General features: G+C 41.1%; 1 protein-coding gene across 3 annotated transcripts in view; it reads left to right on the top strand.

Annotated features, from left to right (window-relative positions):
* LOC110525311 (EGF-like repeat and discoidin I-like domain-containing protein 3) overlaps positions 1-24,742 on the top strand; it is a 203,109-nt gene that overhangs the window by 121,192 nt on the left and 57,175 nt on the right. For all 3 annotated transcript variants that reach the window (XM_036979442.2, XM_036979443.2, XM_021605324.3), the window contains one exon: positions 7,890-8,071. In XM_036979442.2, coding sequence (XP_036835337.1) covers positions 7,890-8,071 — 182 coding nt within the window. The remainder of the gene's footprint in view (positions 1-7,889; positions 8,072-24,742) is intronic.

The raw sequence follows: 24,742 nt of genomic DNA, 5'->3' as shown, positions 1-24,742 counted from the left end.
GATAATCCTTCTCAGCATATTTCTCTGGCTGACAGTGGAATTGCCAAACCAACAAAAAACACAAAAAGTTAAAGTACTCTCAATGAAAGACTTGTAAAACAGAGTCAGTATAGTACAATGAACACTGCCACCACCATGCTTAACCATAGGGATGGTGCCAGGTTTCCTCCAGACGTGACGCTTGGCATTCAGGCCAAATAGTTCCATCTTGGTTTCATCAGACCAGATATTCTTGTTTCTCATAGTCTGAGAGTCCTTTAAATGACTCTTGGCAAACTTCAAGGTGGCTGTCATGTGGCAAGGAGTGTCTTCCGTCTGGCACTCTACCATAAAGGCCTAATTGGTGGAGTGTTTGTCCTTCTGGAAGGTTCTCCCATCTCCACAGAGAAACTCTGGAGCTCTGCCAGAGTGACCATCGGGTTCTTGGTCACCTCCCTGACCAAGGCCCTTCTCCCCCAATTGCTCAGTTTGGCAGTGCAGCCAGCTCTCTGAAGAGTTTTGGTTGCATAAACTTCTTCCATTTAAGAATGATGGACACAATCCTCTCTCTGAGCTCTACGGACAATTCCTTCGACCTCATGGCTTGGTTTTAGCTCTGACATGCACTGTCAACTGTGGGACCTTAAAGCGAGACAGATGTGTGCTTTTCCAAATCATGTTCAATCAATTGAATTTACCACAGCTGGACTCCAATCGAGTTGTAGAAACTTCTCAAGGATGTTCAAATGAAACAGGATGTACCTGAGCTCAATTTCGAATCTCATGGCAAAGTGTCTGAATACTTATGTAAATAAGGTATTTCTGTTTTTACTTTTGATACATTTGCAAACATTTCTAAAAACCTGTTTTCTCTTTTTCATTATGGGGTACTGCACTGTAATGTCTCCATCGTTTCCTATGGACATAAGAACAGCGATCACTAACCTCGATTTGGACAAAATGTCTACTTCAACGAGTTGGCAGCTCTGGTCTTTCTCCTTATCCCAGTCCAGACCCTAATCCCAAGTAGTTGAAAGAGGAAGCAGCGGGAGGCAGGCGAGCCGGCATCATTTTGAGACTACGTCAGAGAGCAAATACACCGCCAATGACCGCCTGTTTATTGGCGAACTAGCAATCACTGGAGAACAAACTGGATGAGCTCTGTTTGAGACTATCCTATCAACATGACCTGAAAAACTGCAATATTCTATGTTTCTCAGAGTCGTGGCTGAACGAGGACATGGATATACATCTTTCTGGTTTTTCTATGCATCATCAAGATCTGATCTGTCACCTGTTCAACTAGAGGTGTCAACATTCTAGATTACATTTATGTCACACACAGAAACACATACAAGGCCCTCCCTTACTCTATCTTGGGAAAATCAGATATTAACTATTTCCTCCTTCTTACAAGCAAAAACTCAAACAGGAAATACCAGTGATGCCCTCAATATGGAAGTGGACCGATGATGCGGATTCTAAGCTACAGGACTGTTTTGCTAGCACAGATTGGAATATGTTCAGGGATTCATCCTATAACATTGAGGAGTTTACCACATCAGTCACCGGCTTCATTAATAAGTGCATCGACAACGCCGTCCCCACAGTGATGGTATGTACATACCCCAACCAGAAGCCATGGATTACAGGCAACAGCCGCACTGTGTCCTGCTTTCAAGGAGCGGGACACTAATCCGGACGCTTATAAGAAATCCGACTACAACCTCTGAAGAGCCATCAAACTGGCAAAGTGTCAATACAAGAGTAAGATCAAATCTCACTACGCCGGCTGACACACGACGGATCTGGCGGGGCTTGCAAACTATCACCTATTTGAAAAAGGGAAACCCAGCCACCAGCTGTCGAGTGGCGTGAGCTTAACATAAGAGTTAAATGCCTTCTATGCTCGCTTCCATGCATAAGAGCACCATCTGACATCATTGACATGTTCAACCTATCCCTGACCCTGTCTGTAATACCAACTTGTTTCAAGTGGACCACCGTAGTCCCAATGCCCATAAAGCCAAGGTAACCTGCCTAATTGACTATCACCCACTCATTTATAGCCATGACATGCTTTGAAGGCTGGTCATGGCTCACATAAACACCATCATCCCAGACACACTGGACCCACTCCAATTTGTACACCTCCCCAACAGATCCAGAGATGAAGCAATCTCTATTGCACTCCAAACTACCCTCACCCACCTGGACAAAAGGAATACCTATGTAAGAATGCTGTTCATTTACTACAGCTCAGCATTCAACACCATAGTCCCCTCCAAGCTCATCACCAAGCTCAGGACCCTGGGTGTCACATTCTGACCTTTATTTCCTTTGTTTTGTCTTTATTTAGTATGGTCAGGGCTTGAGTTGGGGTGGGCAGTCTATGTTTTTGTTTTTCTATGTTGGGGTTTTGAGTTCAGCCTAGTATGGTTCTCAATCAGAGGCAGGTGTCGGGAGGAGGCTGAAATGATTTGGCATGAGCCCTCAGATCCTCAAAAAGTTATACAGCTGCATGATTGAGAGCATCTTAAATGGCTGCATCACCGATTGGTGCGGCAACAGTAAGGCGCGCGACTGCAAGGCGCTACAAAGGGTGGTGAGTACAGCCCAGTACATCACTGGAGCCGATTTCCCTGCCATCCAGGACCTCTATGCCAGGCAGTGTCAGAGGAAGACCCAAAAAATGGTCAAAGACTCCAGCCACCCAAGCCATAGACTGTTCTCTCTAATACTGCACCGCAAGTGGTACCAGTGCACTAAGTCTGGAACCAACAGGACCCTGAACAGCTTCTATCCCAAGCCTTAACATGCTGACCAAACCGCTCGCGCGCCTGTAGGTGCTATCTCGCGCATGTCGATTTTGTACCCCCACACCAGACACAATCAAAACACGCAGGTTGAAATATAAAAGCAAACTCTGAACCAATTATATTAATTTGGGAACAGGTCGTAAAGCATGAAACATTTATGGAAATGTATCTAACTAGCTTGCTGTTGCGAGCTAATTTGTCCTCGGATATAAACATTGGGTTGCTTATTTTTCCTGAAATGCACAAGGTCCTCTACTCCGACAATTAATCCACAGATAACGGTAAACCAAATTAGTTTCTCGTCATATTTTCTCCTTCCTTCAGGCTTATTTTTCTTCTTTGGACTTTATATGGCTGTTTGTTTATATGGCTGCAACCAACTTTACGCTCATCTTTCAATCATCCACATGGGTATATGCTCCTAAAATCCAATGAGGAGATGGCATGTGGGTATATGCTCCTAAAAACCAATGAGGGGATTTGAGAGGCAGGACTTGCAGCGCGTTGAGCGTCACAAATAGAATGATGTTCTATTTTAGCGCCTGACCACGCAGACGCTCGCGAGCAGTGTGGGTGCAATGATTGAATAACATGTATGTGTATATTTATTTTGCAACTCTCGCGCATGCGACGTGTCTGGTCTGGTCAGCATGTAAGACTGCTAAACAATTCTTCTAAATAGCTAATTTAATGGCTGCCCGGACTACCTGCATTGACCCTTATTTGAACTAACTCTCCTGCACTGACTCTATACACACTGGACTCTACCCAAACACTCACACATACTTACACTGACACCCCACACACATACGCACACACAAGCACACACACACTACATATACCACACACACATACAGTATAACATGCGTTCACATGCATACTGACACCCCCCACACACAACCCCACACACACGTTCACACTCACCACATACACTGCTGCTACAGCTCAGTCTATTATCTATCCTGTTGCCTAGTCACCTTACCCCTACTATGTATGTAACTACAGTGCCTTGCGAAAGTATTCGGCCCCCTTGAACTTTGCGACCTTTTGCCACATTTCAGGCTTCAAACATAAAGATATAAAACTGTATTTTTTTGTGAAGAATGAACAACAAGTGGGACACAATCATGAAGTGGAACGACATTTATTGGATATTTCAAACTTTTTTAACAAATCAAAAACTGAAAAATTGGGCGTGCAAAATTATTCAGCCCCCTTAAGGTAATACTTTGTAGCGCCACCTTTTGCTGCGATTACAGCTGTAAGTCGCTTGGGATATGTCTCTATCAGTTTTGCACATCGAGAGACTGACATTTTTTCCCATTCCTCCTTGCAAAACAGCTCGAGCTCAGTGAGGTTGGATGGAGAGCATTTGTGAACAGCAGTTTTCAGTTCTTTCCACAGATTCTCGATTGGATTCAGGTCTGGACTTTGACTTGGCCATTCTAACACCTGGATATGTTTATTTTTGAAACATTCCATTGTAGATTTTGCCTTATGTTTTGGATCATTGTCTTGTTGGAAGACAAATCTCCGTCCCAGTCTCAGGTCTTTTGCAGACTCCATCAGTTTTTCTTCCAGAATGGTCCTGTATTTGGCTCCATCCATCTTCCCATCAATTTTAACCATCTTCCCTGTCCCTGCTGAAGAAAAGCAGGCCCAAACCATGATGCTGCCACCACCATGTTTGACAGTGGGGATGGTGTGTTCAGCTGTGTTGCTTTTAAGCCAAACATAACGTTTTGCATTGTTGCCAAAAAGTTCCATTTTGGTTTCATCTGACCAGAGCACCTTCTTCCACATGTTTGGTGTGTCTCCCAGGTGGCTTGTGGCAAACTTTAAACAACACTTTTTATGGATATCTTTAAGAAATGGCTTTCTTCTTGCCACTCTTCCATAAAGGCCAGATTTGTGCAATATACGACTGATTGTTGTCAAATGGACAGAGTCTCCCACTTCAGCTGTAGATCTCTGCAGTTCATCCAGAGTGATCATGGGCCTCTTGGCTGCATCTCTGATCAGTATTCTCCTTGTATGAGCTGAAAGTTTAGAGGGACGGCCAGGTCTTGGTAGATTTGCAGTGGTCTGATACTCCTTCCATTTCAATATTATCGCTTGCACAGTGCTCCTTGGGATGTTTAAAGCTTGGGAAATATTTTTGTATCCAAATCCAGCTTTAAACTTCTTCACAACAGTATCTCGGACCTGCCTGGTGTGTTCCTTGTTCTTCATGATGCTCTCTGCGCTTTTAACGGACCTCTGAGACTATCACAGTGCAGGTGCATTTATACGGAGACTTGATTACACACAGGTGGATTGTATTTATCATCATTAGTCATTTAGGTCAACATTGGATCATTCAGAGATCCTCACTGAACTTCTGGAGAGAGTTTGCTGCACTGGAAGTAAAGGGGCTGAATAATTTTGCACGCCCAATTTTTCAGTTTTTGATTTGTTAAAAAAGTTTGAAATATCCAATAGATGTCGTTCCACTTCATGATTGTGTCCCACTTGTTGTTGATTCTTCACAAAAAAATACAGTTTTACATCTTTATGTTTGAAGCCTGAAATGTGGCACAAGGTCGCAAAGTTCAAGGGGGCCGAATACTTTCGCAAGGCACTGTACCTCAATTACCTCGTACCCCTGCACATCGACTCGGTACTGGTACAGTAGTCCCTGTTACAATAACAATACTTGTTTTTGTTATTCACTGTGTATTTTTTTCCTTTTGTCACTATTTCTATTTTAGAAAATGTATCTTCATCTTAACTCTGCATTGTTGGAAAAGGATCTCTAATTAATCATTTCACTCTTAGTCTACACCTGTTGTTTACGAAGCATGTGACATACATTTTGATTGATTTGATTTTGATTTGAGACTTCACACGAACAGAACTCAGACCATCTCTCCAGATCTTTTGAGGGGTCTAAGTTACTTTGGACAGCACCGAGTTCACAAAAATTGGCTAAAAGGGAACAGGTTTGGAAACATCCTAAGGGTGAGCAGTCGTAAGAAGCTTTTTACCTACCCAGGTCTTAAAATTCATCCTCAGTTAGAAAAATACATATCTGTAATTATGTGCAATTATGTGAAGTTGGTGACTGAAGAAAAGCACTCATCACAGACTAAGCGTACACAGCAGGTCTGAAAACACATGACACCTTCATGCTTAAGCCTAGCTCGATGACATGCTGGTTTATTCGCCTAAGAAGAGTGCCTCTACTCAGCAGTGTTTTTGCACAGCGTGGAAGCTCTCACTTAATATTTAGCAGTCATGCATAGCTGTGAGTTGGGGACTCTCGAGAAAGCTGTGGGCAAAGGCCTTAAAGATGCTTTGCAAAGCAGTGTCATAGAAGCCTGTTATTGCACGCTTGAGCAAAACACTAAAAATAGAATTAAACCCAAAGTAGTTAGAGAAGCACTAAAACCAGGGGTACAGACAAAGCTGGGCTGTTCCCCCTTTTAACCCTTCCAGTCCCCTGCAGGGTTCCCCTTCACCTGAAACACAGGGGTGGATGGTTGATATAAAGCACATTGAGTTGGTCTATTTTGAAAAGAGAATGACATTTTGTTTTTGTTCGATATGATTAGTCAGACAATCTGAAATGTTCTAGTTGCATTACATATATAAAGCGTCCATTATTTGTTGTGGAGTTGCATTTGAAGAAGATTTACGTAGCATAACTGCATTTCTCCGGACGATAAATCAAACCCAAAGCGTACAGTTATTATTGCTACATGGTCAAATCGTTCCATTCTCATGCATCATGTCACTCTAATTGACTACAGCGTGAGGTAGGTGGAAACTTACAAACTGTTGTGTTCTTTGAGAGGAAAACAGATTTTTTTGCACACAGACTAGCAATTATAAAAAGGAGAGAAGGTGCTAAACACCTGACAGTCGAGGACTGTTGTGTGTTCTTGTTAAAATCGAAACAATTCTGTTTATGCTTCCAAGTACTGATGTAAGAGCAGCCAAAATGTGCCATTCCTTGGTTCACATTCACTCACTGCGATGGGCATGTGAGGAATCTACAGTATGTAACTCATTTTCGATTTGTTTTCAACTCTCACATGTTTTTAATGAATATTTGTAAGAATTTCTGGGATGAGGCCCAATTGTTTGATTTTGCTTAAGAAATAACATATTTGACACGGTGTGCATTATAATGGACACAATAAAAGGAAGCAGTCCCAAGTTCAGCACAAGAAGCATTTTGTCTTTGAAAAGCTTTGGCAGGGTATAAAATCCACAGATGCGGCTGTTAAAATGCTGCTAAAGTACCTGGACATGCTGCTTAGCAGATTCTCAGTAAAATGGATTCTTACACTTTGGTGGATTTCATTAGAGCCATATTGGTGTCATGCCTCTCCACTTTAGCTCTGGAGCATTGAGGGTATATAAACCCTGCTTGGGTCTGTTGACTGTGGTGATGATGTTGTCCAGGCAAAATACTTGGAGTTCCTTTGGAGCCAGTCTGAGGGCACTCTTTTTGGTGGAGGACTTAGAGAAGAGACCCATGGCTCATGTGGAAGTGGATGGGTTGCAGGATGACCAGAAGGGCCCTCTAATTGAGGACTGTGTCATAGTGGAAACATTGAGGATGTCCTGGAGATGAACCAGATCAATGACAACAGTTTGATGAACACGAGTCAAGGTGACCTGACTCTTTTCGACATCAAGGACATGATTTCCATGGGATAGAGCAGCAAAAAGATACGATTACGGTTAGCGAAGGCAAAAACTCTGTTTATGACCGAGACTCTGCCTGATGTAACGGAGGGGAGCCCAACCACGAGGTACATCTTGTTCTGAGACAGATAGTCCATGATTTTCTGTCCATGTCCGAGGAAGGAACATTGAAAAGCAGCAGTGCTGTAGAGAATGGGACGGTGGACCATCAGATTATTCCTATGAAGAAAGAATGCTGCTCCCATGGTGCACACCTATACATATGCCTTATTAAAACATTCATGTTTTGAACCTCTATCTTAAACTCACTAGCCAGATAACTGAAACGTATGATTGCAAACGTATTTCATCCTTTATCTAACCCTATACATGTCTGTTTTTGTTCTGTCCTCTCAGAATGCTCTGGACCACTTGGCATGGAGGGGGGCATCATCTCCAACCAGCAGATAACAGCCTCATCCACACATCGTGCTCTGTTCGGCCTGCAGAAGTGGTACCCCTACTTCGCCCGGCTCAACAAGAAGGGCCTGGTCAACGCATGGACGGCTGCCGAGAACGACAGATGGCCCTGGATCCAGGTAAGACTCAGATACCAGCTGGGAGAGACGAGTCACTCAGGTTACTAGACAGAGACAGATGTGCCCACTAAAACTCCTCACACACCAGAGCAAATGTTGATCTGAGATCTGACATCTGAATGTTGGCATCAATGCACTATTAACTGGAGTTAAAGAAAGTCAGGATTTGTGACGTACTGTATCTGTTTTTAGAGTTTAAGTTACAGTACTTATATTATGCTTGGGTCCTATTTCAGGTACTATTTTTGCTTGTGGTGTGACATTACAGTTAATTAGTGTGTCAGTTGACTAGTGCCACAGTGCTGATTGGGTTTAGTGGCAGATTAAACAGTGAGAGCTGGACAGAACAGCTGTTGGTTCCACTCCTGTGTGTATTACCAGTGGGGTTGCTGGAGCGAATCACAGCATGTATGTGCTAAACCTCCGCCGTTCTTTCGTTCTGAAATGCAAATAAATATCCTTTACTCAGACCTACACAGTTATGTACTCCGAGATTTGTCTCAGAGATGCCAGTTCAGGCAACAAAGTGTCTGTTTAGTTGGATTCGTAATCGCAACAATAGGTACATTTCACTGTGAGGATATTAAAGCAGTTAGTGAAAGGAAATGATATAATAACTATCCCATTGTGTCTCTAACAATAGACATTGATTATGGATTAATTTATTTTTTAGCTGTCATTTCTAAGTGTGTCCCAAATCTATGTTATAGATCACAGAAATTTAAGAGAGCGATAAACAGAAAGGGGGGCGAGAGAATGTGTCAAAGAGGGATAGGAGGAGAGGGTATATAGAAAGAATGATCAAAAGAGATTATCTGAGGAGAAATACAGAGTGAGAAAAGACAGATACATGCATGAAAGGGAAAGGTGAGCGAGACTGAGAGAGAAACAGCGAGTGCGATAAGAAGTTTATTTGCGTTGTTTTGTAACGTATTTTTTTAACTTATTTTGTACATAATGTTGCCACTACCATCTCTTATGACCGAAAATAACTTCTCGACATCAGGACTGCGATTACTCACCACGGAATGGCAGAATCCTTTTTTTCCTTTAACAAGTCTGACGAGCCCAACGCGAATAATGTACTGCTGGCCCAGATCCCCGTGATTTGCATGATGAGGAGGCGGAGAAAAAGTGGCCAGAGGGCAGGCTTCTTTCTGAGAATTCGTAGGCAATCGAATAAACCCCCACTTCCTTCCATTCTGCTAGCAAACGTGCAATATTTGGAGAATGATATCGATGACCTACGCGGAAGATTAAACTACCAACGGGACATTCAAAACTGTAATATCTTATGCTTCACAGAGTCGTGGCTGAACGACTACACAATCAACATACAGCTGTCTGGTTTAGCATCTGGTGCACGATATCTTAGGAAGTCTCGAGCTATTGCTCACCTGAGGTAGAGTATCTCATGATAAGCTTTAGACAACACTATCTACCTATCTACCTAATTTTTGCTCACCCAGAGATGCCGCTCCTAGTAGCCGGGGACTTTAATACATGGAAACTTAAATCTGTTTTACCAAATATATATCAACATGTTAAATGTGCAACCAGCGGGACCACCTTTACTCCACACACAGAGACGCATACAAAGCTCTCCCTTGCCCTCCATTTGGCAAATCTGACCATAATTATATCCTCCTGATTCCTGCTTACAAGGAAAAATTAAAGCAGGAAGCACCAGTGACTAGATCAATAAAAAAGTAGTCAGACAAAGCAGATGCTAAGCTACAGTTCCTTGGTGTCCACATCACCAACAAACTAAGATGGTCCAAGCACACCAAGACATTCATGAAGAGGGAATGACAAAAGCTATTCCCCCTCAGGAGACTGAAAATATTTTGCATGGGTTCTCAGATCCTCGAAACTGTTCTACAACTGCACCATCGAGAGCATGTACTGGTTGCATCACTGCCTGGTATGTCAACTGCTCGGCCTTCGACCGCAAGGCGCTACAGAGGGTAGTGTGAACGGCCCAGTACATCACTGGGGCCAAGCTTCCTGCCATCCAGGACTTCTATACCAGGCGGTGTCAGAGGAAGGCCCTAAAAATTGTCAAAGACTCCAGCCACCCTAGTCATACACTGTTTTCTCCTGTTCTCTTTGCTACCGCACGGCAAGCGGCACCAGAGAGACAAGTGTAGGTCCAAGGGGCTTCTAAACAGCTTCTACCCCCAAGCCATAAGACTTCTGAACATCTAATCAAATGTCTACCCAGACTATTTGCATTGCCCTTCCCCCTCTTTTACACCGCTGCTACTCTTTGTTGCTACTCTACTTGAATAACTCTACCTAAATGTATATATTACCTCAACTAACCGGTGCCCCCTCACATTGACTTTGTACCTGTACCCCCCTGTATATAGTCTTGCTATTGTTATTTTACTGATGCTCTATAATTACTGGTTTCTTTTATTTCTTACTCTTATCTGTATTCGTTTTAAACTGCATTGTTGGTTAGTAAGCATTTCACTGCAAGGTTGTATTCTGCGCATGTGACTAATACAATTTGATTTGAAGACAGAGTGGAAGGGAGAGGTGAGCAAGGCAGTGCGAAAGAAGACAGAGAGACACATGGGTGGAAGGGAGAGGTGAGCGAGACCGACAGAGAAACAGAGGGAGCGAGAGAAAAGCAGCCAAGCGCATGGAGCATGTAAGACAAATCTGAGATGACGTGGCGTCATTAAAACCACTGAGGTGGTTTGTTGGGCTTTAATGACGCCACGTGGGATAATGTTGGGGATTCTGTGGCGCTCTGGCTTCAGGAGAGGGGTTCTGGGTAATTGGGACATGAGTAGAGTGGTGTATACTTCTCTCAGCGCTATGGGGTTTTAGGCTCAGGGGCGGTATGTTCTGAAAGTGTGTGTGTGGGTGTGTGTGTGTGGGTGGGTGTTTTTTCCTAGTGTCAGGGCCAGCCCTGTCATGGTGTCAGGTTTAACACACCAGTTCTGTGTGTTTGGCTGATGATTTATTGTATTGAAAAGATAGCCAAGTGACCGCTCTAACAGTGGAAATATATGGCCTCAATGATTGAAGGCAGATGAGATCAGGTGGGACCATTCTAGCAAATGAGAAGGCAGATATGTGTGTGAACAACATGCACAACAACTAAATTGTTTTTGTCAAAGTTGCCAGAATTCCACATGTATCCACTTATATCAGTACATTTGTAACAGCTTAAACATTATGAAGCTTATATTTGATCAAATAAGCCTTACTTAATTTGACACTCATAGACATCCATACCAAAAAGGGCTTATGTCACCCGGACAGATTTTGGGTGGAGTAAAACCTCTTGCTTCACCTCTTCCTCTCTGCTCTGTATTATTGAATAGCAAATAAATCAAACAGACAGTGTCATACTTTTTATAATACTGACATTGTGTATTTACACACCTTTTGTGGTTGTATTTCCAAATGTATTGTATATATAACTGTATATATAACCTTTTATAACTGTGTGCCTGTGTTTGTGATCCTGTCTGTGTTTCTTCACGCGTCTCTTTTTGTAAGGGAGCCTGGATTGTCCTCATTAGGGCTCACACACACATGACATTGCTTCGCGACACTCCAGGGAAATATGGTGTTGGCGTGACGTTGACGACAAACCTCTCTGGTGGTTCTTGGATGAATTGAGATGCGACAATGTGATATGCATGTCTAAAACAAATAAAATCACTTGTGAATGCTAACAGGGTTAGGCTATAGATGAGAAGAGAAAGTGTTACTTTTCATTGAGGGGATTCAGCTTCTACTGGTCTACTCCACTCCACCCTTAAAACTCCAATGTTTTGGAAATTAAAAGCTCTGCATACAGTAATTGAAGTGTTAATTAAGCGTGAAAAAAGCTAATCACCACCACTTTCTTTAGTACTTTAGAACAGCCATGGCTTGGTATTTGTGTCATGGTTTGGCATTTATAGACATTTACTGATATGTCACGGTTTACGGACGCCCTTAGTAAGAGTAGAAGTTTTGTTGAGACATTAAAGCATTAAATCATTATTCACGTTGCATTATGAGCATTTTTGGACAGGAGTTGTATTATGCTTTTACACGTGCCGTATATTGTGGGAGCTAGGAAATGTCCCTCTCTGGTGGATCTCGTCCTAATATCTGAAGTCCTGCACTCGGTTGCCCAAAAGCATTTTAAGGCTACGTTCATCGTTCGAACCTTTGGAGGAGCATTATTACATCTCTGTTTCCCAAGCATCAGTTGCTTTTGAAAACACTTGTTATGTAGCGACTGCCGCAGACCACTCGTAGAACAGCGAAGTACATTGTCAGATGTTTTTCTAAGCACAAAATCTCCGCTAAGCACAAAATCAAGATGTTTATCTGTATTTCTGTGACCGCCGATATCTTTAGAACTAATGTTACAAGTGACTACAAATACAAAGTTGCCCATTTCTTTGCAATACAAGCAAAGGATATAAAGATCAGTGGCGGCTGCTTAGGGGAGGACGGCTCATAATAATGTCTGGAACGGTGCCCATGTAATGGCATCAAACAAATTGAAAACATGTGTTTGATACCATTTTCCACATATTCCACCCCAGCTATTACCACGATCCGTCCTCCCCAATTAAGGTGCCACCAGCCTCCTGTGATAAATGTTTTAAATGAAATCCGAGATGACTGTATAAAAAGGTACATGCAGTATAGGCTGCATATATCTATACATTTCAATGATATTGAAATCAAGTTCATATTAATTGAATTTAGTTTCATTTAGCTATTTGTACGCCATTCTCTGTCATTTTTGACTCTATATATTTCATGATGTGTAACGTGCACAATGATGCACAAAATCGTGATTTAGTGCATTATAATAACCTCTTACAGCCACCGAGACGCCAGCGTCTCACCTAGCCAACGGGAAATGGAAATGCGTAGCGCCAAATGCTAATAGTACTCGCTAAAACTCAAACTTTCATTAAATCACACATGCAGGGTACTCAATTAAAGCTACACTTCTTATGAATCTAGCCAACATGTCAGATTTTAAAAATGCTTTTCGTCGAAAGCATGAGAAGCTATTATCTGATAGCATGCACCCCCCCGAAATACCTGAAGGAAACAAAAGAATTAGCGTAGCCGGCGCTACACAAAACACTACACAAAACGCAGAAATAAAATCTAAAACATGCATTACCTTTGACGAGCTTCTTTGTTCTTTGTTGGCACTCCAATATGTCCCATAAACATCACAATTGGTTCTTTTTTTCGATTAAATCCGTCCATGTATACCCAAAATGTCCATTTATATAGCCCGTCTGATCCAGAAAAAAACAGCTTTCCAAAACGCAACGTCATTTTTTTTTATTCAAAAAGGTGGCTATAAACTTTGCCAAAAAACTTCAAACTACTTTTGTAATTCAACTTTAGGTATTTATAAACGTTAATAATCGATCAAATTGATCACGGGGCGATCTGTATTCAATAACAGCAAGTCTTGAAATCATGGACGATTTTCTCTCTTTCATAACTTCCCACGGTGTATCCTCTGACAGGAAGTGCCTATTCATCATTTCACCAAGGATTAACTTCAACCCAATTCCCAAGACTGGCGACATCGTGTGGAAGCTGTAGGAACTGTAAACTGGGCGCTGTCTATTTTCCCTTGCCCAAATAATAGCAGAGCAGAGCAGGTTAGGCTGTTTTTATTCTATCCAGAGCGTTGGTGACTGCAACTGTACTGCTGTACTGCTGGCAACAATTGACACTTTTTTTTGCCAGCCAGCTAATGTTAGCTAAATAGATAACAGTACACTTTAACTTGGAATGAAAATGACTCTCTGTCAAAATTAGAAATGTGTAATATCCGAAAATGTAGCTAGCTAGGCTATCTTACCCGTATACATCATGGATGGATGCTTCTCCCGGTCACAGATGCCATGGTTGCCCTTATTTTGAAGATATAATCCGGAGACAGGTGTTTTCTCCATCTCCTTAGTTATCATAATCTAATTCCACTTATTTCCAGAGCAACACTTATGCAGTTCTACTACGCAATATATATTTTTTAAAGCCGCGTCAGACAGGATTACCTACACATACTAACCAGCTCAAATAGACAGAAATGTGCTATATGGCAGACCAATCCGAACTAATCTCTGGGCATGTCCAGCCCACTCATTATCTCAGCCAATCATGGCTAGCAGGAAGGTTCCTGTCTTTTTGAGTGTTAAACTAACTAGACTCATAATTTAACATTTTTATTCATATTTACAGATGGCATACAAGTTTGTTATTGAGGCACAGGTAAGTTCACATGTTCCAGAAGGCATTTCTAAGTTCACGTTCAAATGGCTCTCCTGTGAAGTATTGACCCGCGACATATGCCTAGTTTCCTGAAACGAGTCACATATAGGCACAGGAGAAGGGGAATAAAGCATGCAAGATGAAGATATTTTTTTCATCACACAGGGGTTCTTTGCTTGTGTCAAGGACACAGGTCAATCTGATGGCCACAATGCTGGTAATTCCCTCAACAATTACACCCAATCTTGATTTGAGAGCATTATCAACTCTGAATATCTATCCAGCTGATGTGTTTTGGGCCCGTTAAGTTTTTTTTTTAAATTATGTTGCAGATCGATTGTAGCTTCCATCAATTTAATTGTCTGTATCTATTCCAATTCCAATATTTGTTTGTAATTAATACAGTACCAGTCGTAAGTTTGAACACAACTACACATTCCAGGGTTTTTCTTTATTTTTACTATTTTCTACAATGTAGAATAATGGTGAAGACATCACAACAATGAAATAGCACACATCGAATCATGTAGTAACCAAAAAAGTGTTAAATAAATCAAAATATATTTTTATATTTGAGATTCTTTAAAGTAGCCTTGCCTTGATGACAGCTTTGCACACTCTTGGCATTCTCTCAAACAGCTTAATGAGGAATACTTTTCCAACAGTCTTGAAGGAGTTCCCACATATGCTGATCGCTTGTTGACTGCTTTTCCTTCACTCTGTGTTCCAACTCATCCCAAACCATCTGAATTGGGTTGTGGAGATTGTGGAGGCCAGGTCATCTGATGCAGCACTCCATCACTCTGATTATTGGTCAAATGCCCTTACACAGCCTGGAGGTGTGTTTTGGGTCATTGTCCTGTTGAAAACTAATTATAGTCCCATTATGCGCAAACCAGATGGGATGGAGTATCGCTGCAGAATGCTGTGGTAGCCATGCTGATTAAGTGTGCCTTAAATTAAAAATAAATCAGACAGTGTCACCAGCAAAGAACCCCCACACTATCACAACACATCCTCCATGTTTCACAGTGGGAACCACACATGCGGAGATCATCCGTTCACTTACTCTGCGTCTCACAAAGACACGGTGGTTGGAACCAAAAATCTAAAATTTTGACTAATCAGATTGGTGTCTTTTAGTAGTGGTTTCTTTGCAGCAATTTGATCATGAAGGCCTGATTCACAGTCTCCTCTAAAAAGTTGATGGTGAGATGTGTCTGTTACTTGAATTCTGTGAAGCATTTATTTGGGTTGCAATCTTTTTTTTCCATTTTATTTAACCTTTATTTCATCACTTTAGTCAGTTAAGTCAGCAAGTCAGTTAAGAACAAATTCTTATTTACAATGACGGCCTACCAAAAGGCAAAAGGCCTCCTGCGGGTACGGGGGCTGGGATTAAAAAAATATATATATATATATATATATATATATATATATATATATATATATATATATATATATATATATATATATATATATATAGTACAAAATACATATAACGACAAGAGCTACAAGACAACATAAAGAGCGACCTAAGACAACAACATAGCAAGGCAGCAACACATGACGACACAGCATGGTAGCAACACAACATGGCAACAACATGGTAGCAACACAACATGATAATTTCTGAGGCAGGTAACTCTAATGAATTTAATCCACTGCAGCAAAGGTAACTCTGGGTCTTCCTTTCCTGTGGCGGTCCTCATGAGAGCCAGTTTCATCATAGTGCTTGATGGTTTTTGCGACTGTTCTTGAAGAAACCTTCAAAGGTCTTGAAATTTTCCGGATATTGACTGACCATGTCTTAAAGTAATGATGGACTGTCGTTTATCTTTGCCTATCTGAGCCGTTCTTACCGTAATATGGACTTGGTCTTTTACATCTTTTGATGTCTTTGCTACCTACAATGTAGAAAATAGTAAAATATATAGAAAAATCCTGAGTAGGTGTGTCCAAACTTTTAACAGGTACTGCATATGTATGCACATCTTTTTAAAATATTTTTTTGTTAATTATTTTCCACTAACACTTCCACCCCTCCCCTAATGAAAACTAATGAACAACAAGACTTAGGCTTCTACTTCCAGGTTATACATACTATATACATTTTACAGACACAATCTATTTTACAATAGTTATCTTTTGTTTGTTTTTACCCCTATCCTTCGGCTACCCTCGACCCCTCCCATCTACAGTTGAAGTCGGAAGTTTACATACACCTTAGCCAAATACATTTAAACTCAGTTTTTCACAATTCCTGACATTTAATCCTAGTAAAAATTCCCTGTCTTAGGTCAGTTAGGATCACCACTTTTATTTTAAGAATGTGAAATGTAATATAATAATATTACAATATAATATAATATTAATATAAAAATAATAGAGAGAATGATTTACAGTATTTCAGCATTTATTTATTTCATCACATTCCCAGTGGGTCAGAAGTTTACATACACTCAAGTAGTATTTGGTAGCATTGCCTTTAAATTGTTTAACTTGAGTCAAGCGTTTCGGGTAGCCTTCCACAAGCTTCCCACAATAACTTGGGTGAGTTTTGGCCCATTCCTCCTGGCTGAGCTGGTGTAACTGAGTCAGGTTTGTAGGCCTCCTTGCTCGCACACACTTTTTCAGTTCATCCCACAAATGTTCAATAGGATTGAGGTCAGGGCTTGGTGATGGCCACTCCAATACCTTGACTTTGTTGTCCTTAAGCCATTTTGCCACAACTTTGGAAGTATGCTTGGGGTCGTTGTCCATTTGGAAGACCCATGTGTAACTACGCTTTAACTTCCTGACTGATGTCTTGAGATGTTGCTTCAATATATCCACATAATTTTCCTACCTCATGATGCCATCTATTTTGTGAAGTGCACCAGTCCCTCCTGTAGCAAAGCACCCCCACAACATGATGCTGCAACCCCCGTGTTTCACGGTTGGGGTGGTGTTCTTCGGCTTGCAAGCCTCCCCCTTTTTCTTCCAAACATAAGGATGGTCATTATGGCCAAACAGTTCTGATTTTGTTTCATCACACCAGGGGACATTTCTCCAAAATGTAGGATCTTTGTCCCCATGTGCAGTTGCAAACCGTAGTCTGGCTTTTCTATTGCGGTTTTGGAGCAGTGGCTTCTTCCTTGCTGAGCGGCCTTTCAGCTTATGTCGATATAGGACTCGTTTTTCTGTGGATATATAAAATGTTTGTACCTGTTTCCTCCAGCATCTTCACAAGGTCCTTTTCTGTTGTTCTGGGATTGATTTGCACTTTTCTATTCTCCTAGTTTCTTCAGATTGTAAATTAAAGATAACATTTTTTGCTAAAAGTATTATTATACTATTGATCGATTGACTAGGACTTTTCAAATCACCCAGTAGTGCTACCTGCAGAGAAAAACAAGCGCCAAGATAATGCTGCAATTCTTCATCCATTCCTGGACCTGCGACCAAAAGCAAGATACATATGGACAGTACTAAAACAAATGATCTAATGATTCTGTCTCTTCACAGCAAAATCTGCAGAGCTGGAATGGTTGTATCCTCCATATATATAACATTATATTGGTTCTAAGAATGTTGTATAATAATATTAATTTAAAAATTCAAAGTTTTGATTCCGGCGTCTTTTTGCGTATCAGTTCATAAACAATGTGCCTTGGAATCTCTTCTCAACTACTTTGCAATCTATATGGCACAGCTGTTAATATTTGGTCCTTGAATGAAACTCATTCAAATCACCCAGCAGTACTATCTGTAGAGTTAGCTCCAGGTAAATGTTGCAATTGTTCAGCCATTCCTAGACCTGCAACGAAAAACAAGCTTCATATGTACAGTACCAAAACAAATGATCTAATGATTCTGTCTCTTCACAGCAAAATCTGCAGAGCTGGAATGGTTGTATCCTCCATTAATATAACATTATATTGGTTGCAAGAATATTCTAACTTGCAACTTTCTATTGCTTATTTTAGAAATAGCATTATTTTATATTTGGAGACTTAATGGCTTTAATTGCATCTAGAAGTTCCTCCTCTGTTAGTTGGCCTTCACATGACTCTTTCTTTACAGCTGTTAATTTTACATTATTCATAGAAAAAATGTTATGGATATAACTTCGGTTAGTGGAGATGGAGGAGACTGAAACGAAAACATATGTTAAAAGTACTTTGCTTCCTATATCAAAATATTGTTTGGTGAATCATTGGTGACGCCGTCATTTCTTACAAGCTTCAGTAAATTATTTTTGGTAGCATTTCTATGTTGAAGATTAAAAAATGTGTTGTCATTGTCCTTTAACTTTCAGCACCAATTGTGCTTCACATTTCTCTTCTGCAACTCTGAGGATATCAAGGGAGTTGTATGTTGAACTTTATTTCTGTATACACAGGTTTTGCAAGTGGTTTGGTTGATTGTGGTGGTTTATTAGTGTTTTGGTTGATTGTGGTGGTTCGTTAGTGTTTTGGCTGATTGTGGTGGTTTATTAGTGTTTTGGTTGATTGGGGTGGTTTATTAGTGTTTTGGTTGATTGGGTGGTTTATTAGTGTTTTGGTTGATTGTGGTGGTTCGTTAGTGTTTTGGCTGATTGTGGTGGTTTCTTAGTGTTTTGGCTGATTGTGGTGGTTTATTAGTGTTTTGGTTGATTGGGGTGGTTTATTAGTGTTTTGGTTGATTGTGGTGGTTTATTAGTGTTTTGGCTGATTGTGGTGGTTTATTAGTGTTTTGGCTGATTGTGGTGGTTTATTAGTGTTTTGGTTGATTGGGGTGGTTTATTAGTGTTTTGGTTGATTGTGGTGGTTTACTAGTGTTTTGGTTGATTGTGGTGGTTTATTAGTGTTTTGGTTGATTGTGGTGGTTCGATAGTGTTTTGGCTGATTGTGGTGGTTTCTTAGTGTTTTGGTTGATTGTGGTGGTTTATTAGTGTTTTGGTTCATTGTGGTGGGTTATTACTGTTGGTGAGATGTGGTGTGTCTGCTGTATCATGCAGTTTATCTTTTGCTGTTGTATTGATTTATTGATTTATCATGTTTGAGTTGTTTGTTCTCAGGGCACCATTAAGAATAAGACCCTGGTCTCAATTGGGCTCCCCTGAATAAATACAAGTTAAATAAAATGTAATTGTCACTTTTAGTCTGAACTACTATTGTTCTTTCTCAAGCTGTTTTTGCTCAAGGTTGTTTTGCTTAGCAGTTCACACATGTGGAAGTATATTATTTCATGTACAGCTGTAGGACCTTATTTGAGCTATATTGTCACAGCAAAATACTTCTGCAGCAACAGGATTTTAAAGTTTAGTCCATTAATGTTGCTTGTATTGGTGGTTAGGCTGTTAGCTGACCAGAAGTAGGTTATGAAAAGCGCAATACTATTAATATAACCGTGTGTTAGTCTGTATTTCCAATGACATTATGTAAATTGTAAAGTTATGCCAGGTCGCAATTGTAAATGAGAACTTGTTCTCAACTTGCCTACCTGGTTAAATAAAGGTGAAAAAAATAAATAATAATAAAATAAAATCACGAACCTCACCTGCCTTTCATGCAGTGCCAAAAAATCATCAGCAACAAAAGAGGGATCAAGTTAAGATCCTACATCTGTAGGCACTGCACTACAGAACACCTCACAGGGTTTATCAGATCACAGTATGAACATATGTGAACAACATGAATTAAATGAAGTAATAATCATGATCAGTAATTTCTACTGGTCAGTGCTGACTTCCTCCACACAGTAACCTTTAAAGTTCAAATGACAGCAGGGAAACGGCATTCACATTCACGACTTTAGGCGTCTACTAAGTCAGTGGAACTAATCGGCCTGGCATGAAAACATATTCTTAATTCTGACAAGAACACAGTATGTGACTGGTCCATTCTGAGTCTCTAAAGAATGTGTAGGAGCATTATTACAGCCTGTGTGAATGACACAGTGTCATCGCTGAGGGGGGTGGATCGACGTGACTCAACCGATGTGCCACATTAGGGGCTTAAAACGCAATGCTTCCTCCATTTAGGTCTTGAATACTTTGGCAGGTCCTCTGCCACTTCAAAAAAACACAGGGAAATAAAAATAAATGCTTGTCGAGGAGACCATTGCCAAAGCTAATTGACCATTTTCAAACAATTACTGTATAAAAGAGTGGAGGATTTTAAGGACGACAGAATATCTTGAAATCGCAGTTTAAGAGTGGAATGATGTGAACTACAGTAGTGAGCTGGAAAGACTTGAGTTTCTGATAACACCTGGTCTCACTTCTGTCTTACCTCAAGAGGCATGAGACATCTTACTCAAGAAGCAGGAGGCATCTTACTCAAGAAGCAGGAGGCATCTTACTCAAGAAGCAGGAGGCATCTTACTCAAGAAGCTGGAGACATCTTACTCAAGAAGCAGGAGGCATCTTACTCAAGAAGCAGGAGGCATCTTACTCAAGAAGCAGGAGGCATCTTACTCAAGAAGCAGGAGACATCTTACTCAAGAAGTAGGAGGCATCTTACTCAAGAAGCAGGAGGCATCTTACTCAAGAAGCAGGAGGCATCTTACTCAAGAAGCAGGAGGCATCTTACTCAAGAAGCAGGAGGCATCTTTCTCAAGATGCAGGAGACATCATACTCAAGAGGCAAGATGTGATCCGACTCTACTGGCTCTAACAGATTTGCTAAAAATATATATTGTTTGCAGATGGGTTTAATGGTTGTGTTTTATAAAGGGTGGAAGTTTTGTTTTGAGTACATACTTACACTACACTGTTAGTGGGGAAACGGTGTAGCAATGTACAGATAAGTGAGGTTCCATTGCCTCAATAAGCACCAGCAAATTACAAAACTTTGAAGAGCAGCCATAATGGCGGCAGATGAGGGGCCATCTGACCTCAAACCCTTTCCCGTCTCAGAGACTCTGGACTGGGCCATCTCTTCCAGACCTCCCCCACCATGGAGTTCACACTGAGCTCTTCTCGTATCCCTGTCACTGCCGAATTGAGATCATGATGGGGGAAATTATCCTCATGTTATGCAGTGTCATTTTGATATACAGCCGGGGGAATTATGGGCCTTTTATGTCAGTCCGCTCACACTGAATCAATTTTCTCAAACTTACAATCACCGCTGAGCAGTATCCAGGCAGATGTTCTCAACAGAGCCTCACTCAGCGTGAACTAAGACACTACCAGTATTGTGTGGAGTGACTGAAGTGTGTTTGTAAGTGGTCATTATCCGTGCAAAGAATCACACCAATTACCTGAGCACTAGGCCTTTTAGTCACAGTAGACTAATGAGAGAGAGAGAAGATGAGAAGATGTTGTTCTCCAGAATATGAAAAAAAACAAGAGATAAGTGGGGAATAAGTGGGTGTTCATTGTGTCTTTGATTGCATTGAGGATGCGGTGTAAGACTTTGTCAAGAAGACTTGAGTTACTGTAGTCAGCAAGTGAAGAAGTACATGCTCAGAGTGCATAGGCGTATTTAATCTCAGAGGCTAAGTTTAGCCCTTGTGGTGTTGTTCCAAGAAAATATTGTCAATCCATCATTATCATGAATAGGGGCCTTTTTGGTTTTCACAGTATGATGTCTCTCATTCTTGTGGGACACAGTTCATTTGGGTTTCCCCTGATTTCACTCCAGGATGTTACGTGTGGTAGCAGCCGTCGTGAGGAAGTAGCAGTTGCCAAATGTACGGTGCATTCAGAAAGTATTCAGACCCCTTGACTCTGTCCACATTTTTGTTATGTTTATAGCCTTATTCTAAAATGGATGAAATCGTTTTTTCCCCCTCATCAATCTACATACAATACCCCATAATTACAATGCAAAAACTATTGCAAATGTATTACAATAAAAAAACTGATATCACATTTACTTAAGTATTCAGACTTTGTAGGACCTTTGGCAGCGATTACAGCTTACAGTCTTCTTGGGTATGAAGCTACAAGCTTGGTACATCTGTATTTGGGAAGTTTCTCCCATTCTTCTAGGCAGATCCTCTCAAGCTCTGTCAGGTTGGATGGAAACCGTCACTGCACAGCTATTTTCTGGTCTCTCCAGAGATGTTAGATCGGTTTCAAGTCCGGGCTCTGACAAGACCAATCAACGACATTCAGAGACTTGTCCCGAAGCCACGCCTGGATTGTCTTGGCTGTGTGCTTAGGTTCGTTGTCCTGTTGGGAGGTAAACCTTAGCCCCAGTCTGAGGTCCTGAGTGCTCTGTAGCAGGTTTTCATCAAGTATCTTTCTGTACATTACTTCGTTCATCTTTCCCTCGATCCTGACTAGTCTCCCGGTCGCTGCCGCTGAAAAACATCCCCACAGCATGATGCTGCCGCCACCATGCTTCACCATAGGGATGGTCCCAGGTTTCCTCCAGATGTGACGCTTGGCATTCAGGCCAAAGAGTTCAATCTTGGTTTCATCACACCAGAGAATCTTGTGACTTTTGGCAAACTTCAAGCAGACTGTCATGTGCTTTTTACAGAGTGTTGTTTGTCTGGCCATTCTACCAAAAACGCGTGATTGTTAGAGTACTGCAGATATGTTTGTCCTTCTGCAAGGTTCGCCCATCTCCACAGAGGAACTCTGGAGCTCTGTCAGCTCTGGAGCTCTGACGGTTCAGAACTCTGGAGCTCTGAACCATCAGGTTCTTGGTCACCTCCCTGACCAAGGCCCTTTTCCCCCAATTGCTCAGTTTGGCTGGGCAGCCAGCTCTAAGAAGAGTCTTGGTGGTTCCAAACTTCTTCCATTTAAGAATGATGAAGAACACTGTGTTCTTGGGGACCGTCAATGCTGCAGAAATGCTTTGGTACCCTTTCCCAGATCTGTGCCTCGACATAATCCTGTCTCGGTGCTCTACGGGCAATTCCTTCGACCTCATGGCTTGGTTTTTGCGCTAACATGCACTGTCAACTGTGGGACCTTATGTCGACAGGTTTGTGCCATTCCAAATCCTGTCCAATCAATTGAATTTACCACAGGTGGACTCTAATCAAGTTGTAGAAACGTCTCAAACATGATCAATGGAAACAGGATGCACCTGAGCTCAATGTCGAGTCTCATAGCAAATGGTCTGAATACTTAAATAAGGTATTTCTAGTTTTATGTAAAAAAAAAAAAAGAAAATTGTAAAAAATTCTAAAAACCTGTTTTCACTTTGTGTTTATGGGGTATTATGTTGTAGATTGATGAGGAAAATGTGTTATTTATTCCACTTGTCATGACGTTGGCCTGGGGGGGAGGTTTATGACAGTCATAAATACCTCTTCCCCCCTTTTTCCTCTCTCTACCCTACTGATGTTACATTTGCAAAACCCTTGGTTAACATAGAGATTCTTGGAACATCAGAAGGTGGGGGGAGATGAACTATATTCTGGTAATCCGAACAATTGAACATATGCGGTGGTACTTAATGAATATGATGTCAGTTCGGTTGTCATCTGAAACATTCTTATCAATGATAAGATGACATAAACTCTACAGTGGAAAGTCTACACATCAGAGTTATCGGATTCACATGGAATTGTTGTTCAATTTAAATTTTTTAATTTGAAATTATTTGTGATGGGATGAAATGTGACGTGAGGACGGCGGTCCGATGTCAGAATGGTTCAGATAATAACTACAGAACGAAGCCAACATCAGTGTGAGCTTTGGTTGCGAACAGTATGAATTTTGAACTCTTATTCACTACAGAAGTGATACCTCCTAGCCGTTGAGTTAGCAACAGCCGCTGCAAACGAGGGTTAGGAAGGAACAGACAGAGTATGCCGTCTACCACGCAATGACGTTACTACAACATATTCAATTTACCAGCAGAGACATTCTTCAAAGGACGAAGGACTCAGTTGGGCAACACGGCCTTCCATCTACCACCAACCTACCGAAGCGCAGCTTGCATTTTCCTTTTCCAAATGGGCGGTAATTTAGAATGCATAAGATTCTGTATTTACGATAGCACAGCTTCGCACTTTGTTCCTCAGTCTTCCTGCTCTTTCACTCAAACCCAGCCCCTTTTCTTTTGTGTAACAAGCTGTCATATCTGTTCCGCCCGCTAGGGACATTTTCCTTTATGAAGTAATTTGTTATCAAGTTCTGATTTAATTTAGTGTATGTGTAATTCTGTGTGATTAGGTTAGGTATTTAGTAAGTAAGTAATTAAACCCAATTTTGTATTGCCGGTTCAACTTGTTAGCCAGGGTTCGTGCAGATAACCAAGAATTTACAACTTTCTGATGATACCGAATTAAGATGACGACTAATATTGACTGCTATTGATGTAAAATATTACTAGGTCTTTAAGAGTTTATTCGGAAGATAACAGCTCTATAAATATTATTTTGTGGTGCCCGACTCTCTAGTTAATTACATTTACATGATTAGCTCAATCAGGTAATATTAATTACGGGAAAATTATTTTATAGAAT

This window comes from Oncorhynchus mykiss, chromosome 6 (genome assembly GCF_057628025.1).
Source record: "Oncorhynchus mykiss isolate SJ-2025 chromosome 6, ASM5762802v1, whole genome shotgun sequence".
In the NCBI taxonomy this organism is placed as follows: domain Eukaryota; kingdom Metazoa; phylum Chordata; class Actinopteri; order Salmoniformes; family Salmonidae; genus Oncorhynchus; species Oncorhynchus mykiss.
This window is presented reverse-complemented; position numbering and strand designations above follow the sequence as displayed.